General features: G+C 40.2%; 1 protein-coding gene across 1 annotated transcript in view; it reads left to right on the top strand.

Moving 5' to 3' along the window:
• Positions 1 to 20473, top strand: part of MORC1 (MORC family CW-type zinc finger 1) — a gene marked incomplete at both ends in the record, with an annotated part of 145875 nt that overhangs the window by 24585 nt on the left and 100817 nt on the right. Inside the window, one exon of the mRNA XM_080919493.1 lies at positions 11952 to 12077. Within this exon, the coding sequence (XP_080775619.1) occupies positions 11952 to 12077 (126 nt within the window). The remainder of the gene's footprint in view (positions 1 to 11951; positions 12078 to 20473) is intronic.

Here is a 20473-nt window from a genome sequence, read left to right as displayed (position 1 = left end):
ATTCTTTGAATCCATAATAACTCTCATTTCTAAACCACACAAAGACCCTACAAAGGAAGAGAACTTCAGACCAATTTCTCTCATGAACATTGCTTCAAAATTAGTAAATAAAATTCTTGCAAACTAAATCTAAAAACACATCAAAACGATCATTCACCATGATCAAGTAGCCTTCAATCCAGGGATACAAGGATGGTTCAATATATGGAAGTCTATCAATGTAATCCACTATATAAAAAAACTCAAAGAAAAAAAAACACGTGATCATCTCTCTAGATGCTGAGAAATAATTTGAAAAAATTTAACTCCTTTTCATGTTAAAAGACTTGGAAAGATCAGGAATTCAAGGCTCATACTTAAACGTAGTAAAAGCAATATACAGAAAACCAGTATCCAACATCAAACTAAATGGTGAGAAACTTGAAGCAATCCTACTAAAATACTAGACAAGGCTGCTCACTCTCTCTCTACCTATTCAATATAGTACTGGAAGTACTAGCCAGAGCAATTAGATAGCAAAAAGAGGTCAAAGGGATACAAATTGGAAAGGAAGTCAAAATATCACTATTTGCAGATTATGTGATAGTATACTTAAGTGACCTCAAAAATTTCACCAGCTGATAAACAACTTCAGCAGAGTGGCTGAATATAAAATTAACTCAAGCAAATCAGTAACTTTCCGCTACTCAAAGGCTGAGAAAGAAATTAGAGAATCCACACCCTCCACAATAGTCACAAAGAATATAAAATACTTTGGGGTAACACTAACCAAGCAAGTGAAAGATTTGTATGACAAGATCTTCAAGTCTCTGAAGAAGGAAATTCAAGAAGACCTCAGAAGGTGGAAAGATCTCCCATGCTTATGGATTGGAAGGATCAACATAATAAAAATGGCCATCTTGCCTAAGGCAATTTACAGAGTCAATGCAATCCCGATCAAAATTTCAACTTTAATCTTCATAGAGATAGAAAGAGCAACTTGCAAATTTATTAAGAATAGTAATAATAAACCAAAGATAGCAAAAACTATTCTCATAAAACAAACAAACAAAAACTTCCAGGGGAATCATCATTCCTGACCTTAAGCAGTAACACAGATCAATGGTGATAAAAACTGCATGGTATTGGTACAGAGACAGGCTGGTAGATCACTGGAATAGAATGGAAAACACAGAATGAATCCACACACCTATGGTGAGCTGGTCTTTGACAAAGGAGCTAAAAACATTTAATGGAAAAAGGACAGCATCTTCAACATATGGTGCTGGTACAACTGGCAGTCAGCATGCAGAAGAATACAAATGGATCCTTTATCTTCTTGTACAAAGTTCAAGTCCTAGTTGACCAAAGATCTTCACATTAAACCATGTACACTGAAACTAATAGAGCAGAAAGTGAAAAAGGAACTTAGAACACATAATCATGGGATAATTTTCTGAACACCAATTCCTTATGCTCTAAGATCAAGAATCAACACATGGGACCTAAGCTTCCACCTTATTTATAATAACCAGAAGCTGGAAAGAACCCAGATGTCTTTCAACAGAGGAATGGATACAGAAAGTGTGGTATATTTACACAATGGTGTACTATTGTACTATTAGAAACAATGAAAAAGAAAATATCAACCTGAGTGAAGTAACTCAGTCACAAAAGTACACACATGATATACAGTCACTGATAAGCATATACTATCCCCAGAAAGCTCTGAATACCCAGGAAACAATTCACAGACCTTATGAAGCTCAAAAAGAAGGAAGGCCAAAAATGTGGAAGCTTCAGTCCTTCTTAGAACAGAGAACAAAACACTCATGGGAAGAGGTACAAGATCAGATGGAGAAGCAGGGATTGGTGAGGGGATTTTTCAAGAGATGCCTAACTTGGGGATCCACCATATGTGCAGCCCCTGGGCTCAAGCACTATAGCTGATGCTGGGAGATGCTTGCTGGCAGGAAGCAGATAGGGGTGCCTCTTTAGGGCCTCTGCCAGAGTCATGCAGCTGAGAATGCTTGCAGTTAACCATCAGACTGAGCACGGGTACCCCAGCAAGGGTGCTGGGGTGGGGATGAAAGAGCTGAAGTGTGTTTTAGCCTCATGGGAAGAACAACATTGTCAACAACCAAATTCTCCAGAGCTCCTGTAGACTAGAACACCAACCATTGAACACGCATTGAAAGGCCCATGGCTCCAGTTGCATTTGCATCAGAGAGTAGTAGTGTCTGGCATCAATGTAAGAAGAGGCTTTTTGGTCCAGGAAGGGAATGTTTTCCCAGTGTAGGGGAACGCCAAGGCACTGAGGTGGAAAGGGTGATTGGGAGCTAGTGCACCTTTGTGAAAACAAGTAGAGGGGGAGGAGGGGATAGGAGCAGGGTGGGCAAAGGGGATAATATTTCAAATGTAAATACAGCAGTATCTAATAAAAAATTTAAAACAAAACAACACAAAACAAAAACAAAAAAATAAAACCTATAAAGCTTCTGTAAGGCCAAGGACACTGTCAAAAGGAGAAAATGGCAACCAACAGATTGGAAAAAGATCTTTACCAATGCTACATCTGATAGACAACTAAAGAAGTTGAACTTTAGAGAATCAAATAATCCTGTTAAAAATGGGGTACAGAGCTAAATAAAGAATTCTCAACTGAGAAATATTGAATGCCTGAGAAGCATCTAAGGAAGTGCTCAACATCCCTAGTCATCAGGAAAATGAAAATCAAAACCACCCTATGATTCCACCTCACACCAGTCAGAATGGCTAAGATCACAAACTCAGATGACAGCAGATGCTGTCGAAGATGTGGAGAAAGAGAACACTCCTCCACTGTTGGTGGGGTTGTAAGCTGGCACAACCACTCTGAAAATCAGTCTAGTGGTTCTTCAGAAATTTGGACATAGTACTACCTAAGGACCCAGTTATTCCACTTCTGGGCATATACCTCAAAGATTCTTCAACATATAATAAGGGCACATGTTCCACCATGTTCATAGCAGCCTTATTTATAATATCTTGTAGCTGGAAAGAACCCAGATGTCCTTCAACCGATGAATGGATACAGAAATTGTGGTATATATACAGAATGGAGAACTACTCCGCTATTAGAAACAATGACTTTAGGAAATTCCTAGGCAAATGGATGGAACTTGAAGGTATCATCCTGAGTAAGGTAACCCAGTCACAAAAGAACACTTATGGTATGTACTCACTTATACGTGGATACCAACCCAGAAAGCTCGAATACCCAAGAAACAATTCACAGAAATCATGAAGCTCAAACAGAAGGAAGACCAGAAAGTGGATGCCTCAGTCTTTCTTAGAAGGAAGAACAAAATGTTCATGAGAGGAAATAAAGGGACAAATAGAGGAGCAGGGATTAGAGAAAAGATCATGCAGAGCCTGCCCCACCTGGGGATACATACTATATTCACCCAATAAACCCAATGCGCTATTGTTGATGCCAAGTAGTGCTTACTGACAGGAATCTGATATGGATGCCTCCTCAGAGGCTCCAGAGCCATACTGATACAGAGGAGGATGCTGGCTGTAACCATCAGACTGAACATGAGGACTCCAGTGAAGGAGCTAGAGAAAGGACTGAAGGAGCTAAAATGGTCCTTGGGAAGAACAAAATGCTTGCTTCTACTTCATTTCATTTCTATCAGAAACCAGCCTTTCTAAACTGGTTTCTTTCTGACTATCCCTTCTTCTTGGGTCTTGTACCACAGCTTTTTAATGACAGCACTTTTGGTTTGTTTGTTTGGCCTAATGCTTGCAAGCAGCCTACAATGCTGGTGGTGTTAGCATTTTATGTAATACACATTTACTGTTCCCTGGCTATATGTAGACTGACATTTCACATGTCACATGTCGCGTTATTTTACTTCACTTCTTTTGTTCTTTTTGTCTTGCCATGTTTTTGTCTTCCCCTTTCTAAAACAGTAGTCGTGGTTTTGCTTTTCCAAGAGAGAAAACTCTTATCTTGTCCCAAAGGTTTGCAAAGGAGCTGTTCTGTTGTATTATTTTGGTAGTTTGCTTTTACATTTAATAAACATGCCTAATCTTGAGAGTCTACTGTCTAACTGTGGAGTTCATTTTTATTGACGTCATTTCAAAGGCGTGGAGTGCTCTCACATCCTTGTCTAGGATTTGGACTTGTCTAGGGTTATAGTTGCACATTTTTACAGTTTTTATTAAGTCATGCATAAACAATTATTTAGGCTTAATTACACTATTTATTCTAAATTTTTCTGCATATTCCACATCATTTTCTCCTTTCTTGGATTTGTTGTTCATTTTTCTTGGCTAGGTCCTCAAATGACTATTTCATAGTTTGTTAGAAGTAAACTTTTGAACATATATTATCCCTAAACGCGTTCTTTTCTTCTCATTAAAAATTATTTAAATGGAAATGTTGCCTCAAAAATAGTATGCCCTAAAAATTAGCTATTTATTTTCACTTTCTGGGCCCAAGTTATTGAGACATGTCATGAAGATATAATTATATTCTCATTCTCTCTTTCTCTTTCCCTAGCAAGGTCTTACTAATTAGCCCTGGCTGGTGTGGATCTTGTTATGTAGACTAGGCTGGCCTTCGGCTCGGTGAACCACCTGTCTCTGCTTTCTGAGTGCCGACATTGAAGAAATACACTGCCATTAGCAGCAATCATTAAGTTCTTTATAATCACTATTTCTTCCTCCACCTTAGGTAGCTTTAAGCCTTTCCTCAGGACCTTTTATAATTCCCACTATTTATCACCCGTGGGTCAAATCCTGGTTTGTTTCTTGGTACTTAGTTACTTCATAGTGGTTTCACTCTCTAGAAAGATTCCTGCAGATGCAGTTAATGATATTTTGGTGCACACCCAGTCATGTCTAGCTTCATTATTGCAACACAACGTCCATTGTCACCAGGGTCTCTCTACATCAACCCTTGGTCCTCTAAACCTGTCTCTGATGCCTAAGTAGGTACTAGACCAATCCTTTTAAACCTTTAATAAAAGAAAACAAAATGTCTTCTGTGGTATTCCATTATATTCCAACAGAATGCTTGACTGTTCTGTGGTTGTCTGGATGAATAATTTGGATGCCTGATCTACCAGGCAAGCCCCAACCCCTAGGCTCTCTCTCAGGCCTCCCTAATAGTAACCTGGGTTTCACCAGGAGACTATATGTATGCTCAATCTGACAACCTGATTTTATGTCTTTATTTAAAAAAACAAAAACAACAACAAACAAACACACAAAAAAATCCCCAACTGATTCCTTTGCCTAACAGCCTGGGCTGCCAGTAGAGATATTGGGTTAATTGGATGCCTAGGAGCTGTTGGCTGCCTAATACCATATAATTTATTCTATGTATAGTGATAGACAGGATCAGAAAATGGGGCCACCAGATCGTTAAATCCAGATCTGTATGAACAACTTGAAGACATGCCAGTTTATGTGTACGTGGGTGGTTATGGAGAGCTGCTGTTCTGGTGACCTGTTTTCTGTGGTTCCAAACTTCGTTCCTTTGTATAAAACACAGCTGTCCAGCATGTAGTTGATGTGAATGTCATGCATCTAAGAGAGCTGCAGCATGTGATGTGTGGAAGATCTAGTGCTGTTTACTTTGACTTCTGCATTCCCCTTCTCCTCACTGCTCTTCTTCCTGGTGTTTGCTACAGTGCCGTTAGTTTGCACAATAGGAATCTAAGCCAGTGGTTAACACCTGGATTAGATTCAAGTGACTAACGGGAATGTTATATTGTCTTCATGGGTCTCTAAGCATATGGCAGGTTCTATAGTAGGAAGAAACTGGGAAGCCTTAGTCTTAGCTTCTAGTGCCCTCAATCCCTGAAGCTCACTGGAGAGCCTTATGATGTGAGAGGGACTTTGGGACAATTGGAGTCTCTTCCATTGCAAACTCTGGAGGTCTGATCACCTCTAAGGCATCTTTTTCTAATGCTTTGTGCTTTGTTTGTTTGGTTGTTTTAGTCACATGATCCATTGCAGCTGTTCTGTTTTACACTTGGATTTCTTGTGCCCATATTACCTTCAATGACTTAGCATATTGTAAACATTATAAATTAAAATGTCCTGACTATGTACGAAACTGGATGAAGGCACTGACCCCTGGAGAAGAAAATAAGGCTTGTGGAATTGACTGTCCTTATAAAGCCCTGCATTAACTTTAGAACCCATCGGGGCTGGGGCTCTTGGGACTGGAATGCCATCCATCTCCGCCACCTTCCCGAGTGATGGTATAATGCACAGAATTAGAGAGGGGACTTTGTCCTATGTCGTGTTTTGAAATTAGGTGCCACACTGCCAGCAGTTTTTAAATTGACAATCAGTGGGCAGCCTTCCATAATGACCCTAGTTTACATCTTAATCAAGCTGGCCAGATCACAACACTGCTGCGGCTCCAGACTCTTCTAACATGCTGCTGACATCCTGCGGTAATCGCAAAAGAAGCACTTTTGTCACCCCATGTAGCTCAGGACTTTTCTTTGAAGCTACCTCTTGCAGTTGACATTTCTCTCAGGAATAATCTACAACCTAACATTCAGTAAATCTGTTCAAAGATCAGAATTTATACTAGTTAAAAAATCTTCATGGAGCTTTTTGTGTGCATGATAATATAGACCTTGTTAATGTCAAGCACAACAACTTGTCTGCTTTATGGGAACACAATTTTGGTTGTCATATATAACTATTTTATACATAACATATGACACCTCTGTGGTATTGTAAAAGGACCTAGCTTAATGTTGTGCCTGGAATTCAGAGCCCATGTCCCAGCCATACCCTATATAAAGTACCATATATATATGTATATATATATATATTAGAATACATAAGGATGGGCTATTTATTCAGGCTAGGTTTACTTAACTCATGGTTTGGGAAGCTGAGAGATTTGAGAGCATGGGCTTATATCTGGTAAAGATCTTCTTTCTTTTGGGATCTTTGTACTGTGCCCTAAAGCATCAGATGACATCACACAGTCAGAGAGACAGCTGAGAGAACCACGCAGTCAGAGAGATGGAGACAAAAGTACTTTTTTCCCACTCAGTACTATAGGTTTGTTTGTTTGTTTGTTTACACTCCAGATTTTATTCCCCTCCTGGTCCACCCTCCTACTGTTCCCCTCCTCCTCTTCGCCCCCCTGTCTTCAAGACATCTTCACCCCACCCACCCCACCTACCTCATCAGACCTCTAAACTCCCTGGCGCCTCCAGTCTCTTGAGGATTTGGTGCATCTTCTCTAACTAGACCCAGACCTCAGTCCTCTGCTGTATATGTGTTGGGGGCCTTATATCAGCTGGTGTATATTGCCTAGTTGGTAATCCAGTGTCTGAGAGATCTTGGGGGTCCACGTTAATTGAGATTGCTGGTCCTCCTATAGGGTCACCCTCCTCCTCAGCTTCCTCCAGCTTTTCCCTAATTCAATCACAGGGGCAGCTTCTGATCATTGGTTGGGTGCAAATATCTGCATCTGACTCTTTCAGCTGCTTATTGGAGGGCAGTCATGATAGGTCCCTTTTTGTGAGTGCTCCATAGCCTGAGTAATAGTGTCAGGCCTTGGAGACTGCTCTTGAGCTGGATCCCACTTTGGGCCTGTCACAGGACCTTTGTTTCTTCAGGTTCTCTGTTTTCATTTCTGTAGTTCTTTCAGACAGGAACAATTATGGGTTAGAGTTTTGACTGTGGGATGGAGAGCCCATCCCTCACTTGATGCCCTGCTGGAGGTGGGTTCTACAAGTTCCCTCTCCCCACTGTAGGGCATTTTATCTAGGATTCCACACCCCCTTGAGTCCTTAGGGTCTCTCACCTCCTACGTCTCTGGTACATTCTGGAGGGTCCTTTCAACCTCCTTCTTCCCGAGGTTGCCTGTTTCCTTTCTTTTGGCTGGCCCTCAGGGCTTCAATTCTTTTTCTCCACCCAACACCAGATCATCCCCCCCCACCCTACCCCTTCCCCTTCCCCTCTGAGGTCCATCCTTCTCTCCCTCCTTGTGGTTGCTTTCTTCTTCTCCCCCAGTGGGACTGAGGCTTCCTCACTAGGGACCTTCAGCTTGTTGAACTTTTTGAGTTCTGTGAACTGTTTTTTTTTATAACAGACATGCACCGGAAATAACCACCAACCAATTAAGCTATTAATGTATGAATATATGAATGTATTTATGGTGACCTAGTTTTCTCTTATAGATCCCATAGGATTGCACTTTTTAATGTCATCCAAGGGACTTTTAGTTTTAACTTGGATTTTTGTGGGGACATTCGTACTCTATAGCACAAAAGTAGCTCAGATGATGGCTTGGATGGGAGTCTGTCGTCTGGGCTCATTTGTGGTTATATGTAGGGGTTAGCTTTCTCAGTTAGTGTTCTACTCCTAAACACCTATAAGTGTGTTCTCCTTTCTTGTGGTCCTGTGCCTACATATCCCCTGACAGCAATGTCTACCAAACTGTAACTTCCAAACTTCATAGAGGGAAGGAGTTTAGGGGCAGCCTTGAGGAGTTCATGCTTCTAAACTCTAGCCCCAGGGATCTGAATCAGTAGATAAAGGCAAGACCTGGCTGCAGTGGCTTGCCCTCACGTTCCCACCCTTCCCCTGTTCCTCGAATACTACTGCTACTACTACTACTACTACTACTACTACTACTACTACTACTACTATTACTATTACTACTACTACTATTGTTATTATTAATTGCGTGGTTACTATGCTAGTCCACATGTATCTAAGGTACACATGGGTGAGTCCCAGAAATAGAAGAGTGTGTACCGATCAGGTAAAGAAAGCTGTACAGATGGCACAGCAGACCATTGAAGCCACGTTGTAGACTGAGTCGTAAGAATTCTCAAGTCTAAGCAGAGAAAAGGACACTGATTGTAACCTGCTTCTCCTCCACCATATTCCCCAGACTCTGCACGCACTAGGTTCAGACTTAAAATAGTCTTTTCTTTACCTCTGCTTGTCATGTGACTCTGAGTGGGGAGGGCCTGGAGATGGGGATAGTGGCTTCCTTCAATTTCTTATCAGAGCTAATTAAATAGAAAGTGAAAAAGGAAACCATACAGTGATAGAGATAATGGAGTCCCCTGGCAAAGCACAGGGAGGTGGAAAGTAAGGATGCTTGTGCAGAAATGAGACAAGAGAAGCCCTTGACGAGTTTATGAAAAGAGGGTTCTTACAATTGGAGAGTTGCGGACATTTCTTTGTCTTCTAAAGATATCCTGACTACTGGGCATTTCTTTGTCAGCCCCTCAAGTGCATGTCTGTATTTACAACTGGATAACATCAGCACTGAAGATGATTGGCCATGAAAAGACCTCATCACATGGGGAATGCTCTGCTGCTCATACTAAACCAGCAAGAGAAGCCGTGAATGATCCTTCATTCACACAAAAACCGTTTATTTAATGGATGAAGTCACTAACTGCATGGAATTTACAGCCTGATAGAAAAATACAGAGGTAGTGACAGTAACTGGGGAAGGAGGGACAGAAGGGGGGACTCACACAGGGTCTACCAATCTGGAGGTACAGAAGTACTTCAACAGAAGTGAGATTTCAAGAGATCGAAAGAGATCTAAAGGAGCTAGCCTAGCCAAGACTGAACAAGATTCACATAGCTGTGGTCTGGAGATTAGATGGTGTGAGCCATATTTTAGAACTGAGAGTTTCCAGAGATGAAGCTACAGGGTTAATTTCGCAGAGTAAGAAGAAGCTTTACATTCTGTATTTAACTCTGTTTTCTTTATACTCCAGTCTTCAGAAATTACAACTAGTTCCATTATGTTTGTCACAGACAGGAACTAGAGAAAAGACAGGAGAAGAGACGAGGCCAGAGCAAGTGCCAGGACTACATAGATTGTCTAAAAAGAAGTGATCTTGGGTCTCCAAACAAACAGAAATATTACTGTCATTATTCATTTGGTGTGTGTGTGTGTGTGTGTGTGTGTGTGTGTGTGTAAGAGAGAGAGAGACAGAGACAGAGAGAGACAGAGAGAGAGAAGGAGGGGAGGAGAAGTTGGTATTTATTTATATATATCAGCACTTGTTAATCACTTTGAATTCTCACCATACTTCTACAATTCATAAACTCTGTTGTAAATTATGCTGTTGTTTTGCTATACTGGGAATTGAACCAAGGGCTTTGTGCATGCTTGGCAAGCACTGTACCACCACTGATTGAAATCCCCATTCTCTCTGAACTACTCTTGACTTTAACCTTGAAATAGCAACGTTGTGTCTGTATTGATAAGCGTACAAATAAGGAGTTAGCAGCTTCAGGGCAATTTCAAATCACAGGATTTCAAGGGTGGTAAGATTCCTTGGGGTGTTAATAAGCATCACAAGACTTATTGTTTTTCTTTCCTTGACTAAGTGAAGAAATACTTAGTTGTCAGACATTTAGGGATACTAAATGAAACTGCCGCATCACAGTACAATACCGTAATGCAGATAGCGTCTCTTGTTACATTAAAAGTGCATTAGTAATGACATATATGCATGAACATGCTGTAATAAAGAAACCATTACTTCATATGCCAACTTAAAAATAAATTAAAAAGTGCATTGATATTTATGGCATAGCAGCTACATACAGGGTACTTTGACATAATTTATGTGAGAAAATCGGAACAACTGGAAGGAATTTCTTATCTTTGAGCAAGCTTCAGAGAATATCCAAAGGATATTTTACCAGGAAACCCTTGGATTACTTAGGGCTTCACCTTCAGTTTCCAGAGTCCCTTGGAGTTCTACCCTTAGACCCTGCTGAGCTGATCCCTCAGATAGACCTCATCTCATCAACCCTGTCTCCTTCTGAACCAGAGAGAATGGCTCCCTGCTTTCTCTTTAATCTCAGAGCCTTGTCTGCAGCTTAGAAGCACGGAACACCAACCTTTAAGCCTAGCTCAGTTTGCTCTTGTCCAGCATTTTTTACCTATTTGGAGACTATTTACAGCACACAAGTGGATTTTAATATTCAAGGTCTACTAACAGGCAGAGTTCCAACAACCTCCCAGCCCCATGCAGCTTCCCACGGTAGTTTTCCTCAGACTGCTGACATTGTTTTTCCTCCTGCTTAATTGTCTTCTGTACTCCTTTGTCTTTTTTCACCATCACTGTAGAGTGTCTTTTCAGCTGACCATAAATACTGATTCTAATACTTGATGTTCATACAGAGTTAAGTTTTATATGCCTGTCCCCTTCAAAGTTCTGAAAGCAAGTTTTCCCAGTTTCATTTCTCTGATTACCACTGATTAGTAGAAATTCCTTTTGTTTACATGAACCTGCAATCTATCTCTTACGTTTGAACAAGAAGATTACGTTATTTGCTTGATTTTTTTTTCTGCAGCAATTACTGGGTCAGTTAATGTAAAGTATTTTTCCTGTGACAGATGTATCTTCTTAGAACTGGTTAGCTGCCAATAAATTTTAGTTCCGACCAAAGCAAACGTTATCTGTGCTTGCCTTCTGTTCAGAGATTTACTGCCATGAACGTGGTAAGATTTACTGGTGTCTGCAGCATCATTAGTTCTGAGAAAAGGTTTCTAAGACTATCCAGGAACCTGAAAGAGAGTGAACCCCAAAGCTCGTATGTCTGCGTATGCAGTGCCCAGTTGGTAGAGCTGTTTAGAAAGGAGAAGGAGGTGTGTCCTTATTGAAGGAGCAGTGTCACCAGCGGTAGCCCAGGCCATTCCCAGTTATCACTCTCTCTGCTTTTGTTTGTGGTTTGCTCCAGCCAACATGCCTGCTGCTCACTGCCCTGCCGCCCTGCCATGGTGAACTCTTGCCCTATGTAGCCGATTCCTTACGTTAGTGGCATTGATCATAGTGTTTTATCTCAGCAACAGAAAAATAACCATGACCGAGCACAGTAGTAGGACGTTTCATTTTTCTTCTTCTTAAAGAGAATGGTGCCCTCTACACTGTGACCTTTCACGTTCTCTGTTTCAGATTTCCAGAGAGACGGTCATTCAGAGCCTACACAGCTGTTCTGTACTTTGAACCCCGGATGAGAATATTTATTCAGGCCAAAAGAGTTCAAACAAAGCACCTATGTTATTCCCTCTACAAACCCAGGTAACATGTTTGCTTTATTTCCTTGGTATTTTTTACATATAAAATGGATATAACTCCTCAGATTGTCAAGATGAAGGTATTGACTGAGGTTAAGAGTTTCACCTTGCTCTTGGGAAAGAACGAACACTTACGGGAACATGTGAAATTGGAATAAAACCCTTAGTAGGAATTCAGGGTTCACTTTTATGCTTTGCTTGTGATTATTTCTGTGAAGAGAACACAGCTGGAGGTGTTTTTAGTTTATGTAGTATGTTAGAACTATTAAGCTACATACAGTCTTGTTACATATAGTAATGGTCTTCAGGATGAGACTATAAGAAAGTGATTCCATAGGACTTTTACCACTTAATGGTGACACGGGTATCTTAGTGTTGTAAGTACACTGTGGCTGACACTTCTCAGACTGTAATATAGTATCCCTATCCTTAGCAGTGCATGGTTTACAGTTAGGCATGGTATACGTGTAGCTTGAGCAGCAGTATCAGATACCTGATGCACTTGTACCTTACTACGTATAGTTTTATTTCCTTTTAAAAGTATTTTTATTTTATTATTTTATATCTATGGGTATTATTATTATTTCATAAATATCAAACAGTGTTTACTGGTCTTTTCTTTTCTTTTTTTAATTAAACAACTTTATTTTAAAAAACAGAGATAAATACACAGATTTTAAAAGTATTTTTGCATAAAACTATATGAATATATTTGTCAGTACTTGATGTTTTTAAAAGTTTGATAGTATGCATTGAAAACTTACTAGTACAATGAACATAAAGTACATGTAAAACAAAACGTAACATGGAAAGAGTCAAAGTTTTCTTGGTGTGTAAAGATTAAACATAATGATTTTTAAATAACAAGAATTGCTACAAGGCTGCATTCTTAGCTCTTGAATTATTAATTATCTAAGGTCTAGATGTACCACACTCTGAGAGGGTGCTGTATACTTTTTTTCAAGAAGTACTGAGGCTTCCACATTTTGGCCTTCCTTTTTGTTGTTTCATATGGTCTGTGTGTTGTTTCTTGGGTATTCAAAACTTTCTGGGGCTAGTATCCAATTTTGAGTGAGTGCATATTATGTCTGTTATTTTGTGACTGGGTTATCCCACTCAGGATGATATTCCGTAGTTCCACCCATTTGCCTAGGAATTTCCTAAAGTCATTGTTTCTAATAGCTGAGTAGTACTCCACTGTGTAAATTTCCACAATTTCTTTATTCATTTATCTACTGAAGGACATTTGGGTTCTTTCCAGCTCTGGCTATTATAAATAAGTCTGCTATGAACATGGTAGAGCATGTGTCCTTATTATATGTTGGAGCATCTTTGGGGTATATGCCCAAAAGTGGATTAACTGGGTCTTCAGGTAGTACTATATCCAATTTTCTGAGGAACCTCCAGACTGATTTCAGAGTGGTTGTACCAGCTTACAACCGCACCAACAGTGGAAGAGTGTTCCTCTTTCTCCGCGTCCTCGCCAGCTAGTTTTTTTTAAAATGATTTCTGTCTTTGTGAGTTTGGTTGAGAAAATGTTCAAATTATTGGAAAATGAATTCCTTTCTATTTTCTGAAGAAGTTTTTGTAAGCTGAGTTTTAAAGCCTAAAACTCAGTTTGCCAAACAATTGCTGTTTCCATTCCAGTATGTTTTCGTCCACCTTCTGAAGTGACATCCTTAGTTTATGCTGCCAGAAGCAGGCATCATGTCAATGTGTGTGTGTGTGTGTGTGTGTGTGTGTGTGTGTGTGTGTGTGTGTTGGTGTCAGTAGCTTCGTTCCAACTTTATACTCTCTTGAGTATTATCAGTAGTAACTTGGATGAAAAAGCCAAATGTGAGTGTTTTTTAAATTCGTATTCGACCCTGACCTAATGAGATATATTTCTGGAGTGGTAGCAGAAACAAAGTGTGAAAAGAGTTGAATTTGTGAAACAAATATGCTATCTACAAGTAACACATCAGCCTTCATTTTTTTAAAATAATGTATTTATTTTTATCTCATATGCATTAGTGTTTTGCCTGTGTGTATATCCATGAGAGAATATTTGGGACCCTGCAACGGAATTACAGAGAGCTGTAAGCTGCAATGTGGGTGGTGGGAACTGAACCCAGGTCCTCTGGAAGAGCAGTCAGTACGATTAATCGCTGATCCATTTATTTCTTCCGTCTAGCCTTTAGATTTCTAAAACTCTATTACATGGGCATAGCGCTGACAAGTGATTTTCGTGAATAGGTTCATAGGTGCCTTAACTGAGCCAATATTGGTTTTTATCTCATAGGGTGATAGGGTTACTAAATGTGGTTTTGGAACTAGATAGCCAGCACCAGTTAACCAAGGCTACAGGGGGAATTTCAGAATCAGGTCCTTTTGAAGGGATGTATGCTACTGAGATAATATCAATTTCATAGCAAATAACTATCTTCCAAGAGTCCATTGACAGACCTGAGGATTATCCTAAAGATTGAAGAACACTCTGGATGAAACATGAAAGGCTGCCACGTATTGTTAGAATTCTGAGAGCTAGACCTTGGATGGCTGAGGAGCAGACAGAGCTAGCTCTGCATGACATAGTTAGGCTGCTTTCACAATGAAGAGACGCATTACTGACCTTTCCCCATTGCTGCTTTATACAATGATATTCAGAGTCCCAAGCTGAGGGAGCCCTTACAGCTGCTTTTGCATTCAGCTTGCATTTGAGGTGTGGCCAGAGATAGGTAAATGTTAGAAAATCCCTAGCCACTAAGAGGGGCTAACTGATGCAGACAGGACAGAGAAACTAAGAGCTAGATGAAGTTCCTTTTCTCTCTTCCAGTAGATAAATGGAAGATCTTTTTTGTCAAAATTTTATTAGTAGGGTGTGTGTGTGTGTGTGTTGGGGCTTGTAGAGGAATTTTAATCTGGCAACATGGCTGCTCTGATTACATCTAAAGACCTAGGTCTGTGTGATCTCACTAGAATGCAGACAAGCCCTTAGTATACATCTTTAATCCCAAACAGTTGAGGGACAGATAAAGTGACAAATCAGAGAAAAATTTGACAAAATGAGTCAGAGAAAGGATCCACTCAACTCTCAGGAGCAGCGCAGGGAGAGAAAAGTCAGTTTGTTGGTGAGTTGGGAGTTGAGTTCATTTCAGCCAGTCAGTACAGGAGTCAGTATAATGGAGTTGAGTTCAGTTCCATCCAGTTCATGTAGCTGAGGCAGTTGAAGCCAGAGAATGAGAAGGAGCCAGGTGATGAGAACAAATTGTCAGAGTTATATTGAGGCCAAGCAGAGCAATTCAGTGGGAAGCCAGAGAAGTCAGATTGACTCAATCAGTTTGTAGAAGATTCAGGCCAAGACAACTGAGGTAAATCAGCCAGCCATAGCTCAAAAAGAACTAGAAAGTGTGAGCTTATTCATAGTAAACCTCTGAGATGATGTTTACATCAGGTGAATATAAGTTATGCTTACAGGGTGGAGACACATAAGTATCAGGGTGGTGGTGGCTTCCATTTCTGGAATGGAGATTTGAACTTTTTTTCAGTTATGAGGTTGGACAGATTTACTATATTAAACTTTTAGAAATGATTGAACAAAGTTTGTTTAAATTGTCAACAAAAATTCTGAAGTTGCAGCTGTACACTGTGATGCAGATTGTTTGGTGTCAGGTTATATCATTCAATTGTCGGCTTATTATTTTAAATTAAGCACTAAGGCAGAGTTGGCATCTCTAATGCCACCTTTATCTCCTACAAAAATGCTTGAATAGCTTAATTCACGTTCTTTGAAAAATGACTTCATTGTTTAAACAATATCCTCTTAATTTCATTTTGATTAAAAAATGTGAATTGACCTAAGATGAATGATTCAAACCAGATAAAGTATATGATTAGTACCTGATTTTTAAAAGCAAATGACAATTTCAGTATGTAGTCACCAATAATTGCATGCCATCCAGGCTTAGGTTTGCTGTTCTCTGAGTACAGTCGAGACTAATTTGGACTACACCAAGGTTACCATTTGAATGAGCAATATTCGGCATAAAAGAAAATCAAGGGAACAAACTTATTATAGCTTCACCTTAGATTTTAGAAGTTTTTCTTCTCTGTAGTCAGTCTTTTCTCAAATTGGACATTGAACTTAGTAACAGTAACTACAAAGCTAGGCCTGAGAATAAGATGCCCATTAAACCATTGAGGTGCAAGAATACAGGACGCCATTTAGTTTTGCTATTGCTATGTATTTGGTTTTTGTTTTGTTTTGTTGGTTGGTTGGCTTTTGTGCTGTAGAGAGATCTCATGTTCTCGATATTCTAAGTGAGAATTATCTCACTGAGCCCTCCCAAGTCAGTCTGTCTTGTTAGGATTCCTATTGCTATGATGAAACGCTATGACCAAAAGCAAATTTGGGAAGATTGGGATGGTTTCATTTATATATCCAGGTAGCCATGCATTACAGAGGGAAGTCAGGCAAGAACTTAAACAGGACAGAAATCTGGAGACAGGAACCAATGCAGAAGCCATGGAAGAGTGCTGCTTACTGACTTGCTGTCTATGGCATTCAGCCTTCTTCCTTCCTTTCTTCCTTCCTTCCTTTTTTTTTTTTCATTTTACTTTTATTGAATATACTTTATTTACATTTCAGATGTTATCCCTTTTCCTGCTTTCTCCTCTATAATCTCCCATCCCATCTCCTTCCCCCGGCTTCTATGAGAGTGTCCCCCTATCCCCACCTATTCACCCTGACATTCCCTTACACTGGGGCATCCAGCATTGGCAGGACCAAGGGCTTCTCTTCCCATTGATGGCCAACAAGGCCATCCTTTGCTACATATGCAGCTGGAGCCATAGGTCAGTCCATTTGTACTCTTTGGATAGAGGTTTAGTTCCTGGGAGCTCTGGTTGGCTGGTATTGTTATTCTTATGGGGTTGCAAACCCCTTCAACTCCTTCAATCCTTTCCCTAACTCTTTTACTGGGGACCCTGTTTTCAGTTGTGGTTGGCTGTGAGCATCCTTCTCTGCATTTGTCATGATCTGGGAGAGGTGTCAGGGGACAGCTATATCAGGCTCCTGTCAGCATGTCTTTCTCGGCATCAGCAATATTGTCTGGGTTTGGTTCAGCCTACTTTCTTACAGCACCCAGGATTACCAGTCCAGGGGTAGCACCACCGGCCCCGGGCAGAGCCCTCCCAACATCAGACACTAATTAAGAAAACGCCTATAGGTATTCTGTAGCACCATCTTCTGGAGGCATCCAGTCACTAGCATTCCCCCTTCTCAGATAAACTACCTTGTGTCAAAGTGACAGAAAAACCTAATGAGCACAGAATCCAAACATTTAATTACTTTACAAGTCTTTGTTTTTCCGTGTGAGTCACCCATCAGATGTTACAAGTTTTTCACATTATGACAAGAAAAGTAATTTATTCTCAATCCACAATGTATTTCTTCTCTAAAACTAGAGGGATTAGATAATAATAACAACATATACTGAGAACCAACATAGTTTGAAGTTCTTTAATATGTTAAATTTTACTTCCTGTAACAGCCCTCTGAGATTGGTAACACTGCTGTCTCCCAACTACAGATGATGAAACAGAATTTTTGCAAATATGATTGGTTCAGCCTTACATTACTTTAGAGGATACATATTAGCTTGAACCCAGGCAGAAAAAAAACTCTGAGAATTCCAGATTGTGTTCATTTGTCCGTAAAACTGTTGTGACTGGTGTAATCTGTTCTGTATCTGTTAAGATAATGAAAAAGAGTCATTAATAAACTAAACGGACCCCAGGTACCAACCATGTAATTGATGTGTGACCTGTTTATGTCAGCAATCAGTGAAAAATTTGCATTACTGCTCTCCTTCTTTAATGTTCCTGTATTTGGCTGGAGAGATGGTTCAGTGGGTAAGAGTTCTTGCTGCTATTCCAAAGAACCTGTGTTCAGCTCCTACCACCCATGTTTGGAGGTTCACAGCTGCCTGCTAACTCTAAGTTCAGGGGATCTTATATTCTCTTTGGCCTCTTCAGGCACCCCAAAGTGTGATGTGTATGTAGACACATACACATAAATAAAAATAAAAACAAAAGACCAAACCTTTAAGAATTGTTTTGAGTGGTGGAAAATATGCAAGCATTTCTAGATCAGGTGACAATTTAAAGGCTGTTGTTAATGGGTTGCCAGGCTGTTTCTGTATGTATATGTAGGAAGTTCGTTAGTGAGTACATAGACACATTTGCATATTTCCTTTAATTTAAAAACCATCAAAAATGTTGATTCAGGTGTGAGGCTGTCTCAGAAGTCAGTGGCTCCATTTGGCCCATGGGCTGTAGCTTGCCTACCCTGGTGTATGCACACTTGTTCAATGAACAGATTTATACACTGCTTTTTATGCATCTTCGGAAAGCTTGGCCTTCAGCAACTGATCTCTGTGCTTTGGGTGTGTTTGATTAATAGTGATTTTATTGGTCAGGATTCTCTAGATAAAGAGAACGTGTAACAGAGTCAGAGACTTTGATATGTGGATTCCTCACATGACTGGAGTTCAGGACCTTTTACCAGCTGCAGTATGCACACTGGCAGCCCAGGACACCAGTTATATAGTTCAGCTTGAAAACAAAGGCCTGATAACCCGGGTAGCAGATAGCACAACTTTTATTCTGAGTCTAATGGGTGGACCTGGGCAGGGAAAGAGTAGGTAACTCACAGCACATGCAGGCCCAAAATCTGAAGTTTTGATGTTTCAAAATAAGAGAGTTGAGTGCCTCAGCTCAAACAGAGCTGGAATTAGGCTGCTTCCGTTTTATGCTTCTATTACCCTTGAGCTGGGTCATGTCCAGACACGCTGATGAGAGAGGATTGTCTGCTCGTCTATATCTTCAAATGCTCATTTCCTCCAGAAACACACTGACAGACACACTTGGAAATAACATTTTACCAGCTCTCTGGTCATAACCCAGTTATGTTGACACATAGAATTGACTGTCCTGTGCTTTTGTAAATGAGACGTGAGTGAATGATGGGCTCCTGAGTCAACAGGACTGTGAGGTGAAAGCACAGAGAGAGGGGTTGTGCTTTGGTCCTTCCCAAGCCTAATATTCTAGAATGTTCTTTTCCATGATGATTTAAGACAAAATTTAAGCACCAGGCTCCAAGGATCCTCTATACATGCCTGTAGCTTTATACATCAGGGTGACCTATTCCAAAAATCTTTTCTTTAAATTTTGTTTTTATTAGCATATTTCATTTGTAATAATATGTGTTTTATTATAACATCTTCATACATGAACATATATTTCAACTCTCTTCTCCTCCATTAATTCTTTTCATTGTCCCAAGAAGTCCCTCTTTCTACCACTGTGCATGCATACATGCTGCTCTCTCTCTCTCTCTCTCTCTCTCTCTCTGTGTGTGTGTGTGTGTGTGTGTGTGTGTGTGTGTGTGTGTGTGTGTATGTGTGAATAGCTTTATTTATAGGACCCCGGGTGGGAACTTGTTTATACCAAATTATGGAAAAAATCTTTTTTGTCCTGCTTTGCTATTGCTGTGGTAAACACCATGACCATAATCAAACTGGGGAAGAAAGCGTTTATTTCATTTTATACTTCTAGTTTGCAGTGAAGGGAAGTCAGTGCAGGAACTCAAAGCAGAAACTTGGAGGTAGGAACTGAAGCAGGGCCCATGGAGGATGGCTGTTTATTAGCTTGCTCAGCCTGCTTTTCGATAATAACCACGACCATTCAGGGGTGGTACCATTCCCAGTATGCTGGGCCCTCCCACACCAATCACTAATCTAAAATATATGCACATAGGTTAATGTGAAAAAGGCATTTTTCTCAATTTAAGTTCCCTCTTTCCAGATGATCATTGCTTATATCAAGTTACCAAATAGCTAAGCAGCTTACCCCTCTGTTAGCTGTTATCTGTGTATACATTCTCAGGAAGGGGTGAGTCTTTTGGACAGGATGCTGATGGGTCTGATCTTACACGGCTCTAAGCATTTAACCACAGCTGCCATGCATTCACAAATGCAGCTTCTCTGCCATGCCCAGAAGTTGGTGTGCACACATTTTTTCCTCCTTCTGCTCTTACTCAATTTCTGATTCCATTTTTTTTTTTTTTTTTTTTGCAGTGTTCTCTAAGTTTTGAACGTAGTCTGGGCCACTTATATCTTGTCATTCAAAGTTATTTATTCTCCATCTTATGACAAGTTACAAGTTTCTGCAGTCTCTGCTAACCACTGCAGAAAAGCTTCTCTGGCCCAATTCTGTGATGAAGAATTGGAGAAGGCAGGTTGACAGGCACCTCATGTCCATTTAGGAAAATAACAGCAGCAGCTTCCTCACTAGGGCCTATAACTGGCCCCCAAGGTGTATGCTTTTGGCCAGATTTATGATACCAAATGTGCATCCCCA

The sequence above is a fragment of the Micromys minutus genome, assembly GCF_963924665.1.
Source record: "Micromys minutus genome assembly, chromosome: 7".
Taxonomy (NCBI): Eukaryota; Metazoa; Chordata; class Mammalia; order Rodentia; family Muridae; genus Micromys; species Micromys minutus.
This window is presented reverse-complemented; position numbering and strand designations above follow the sequence as displayed.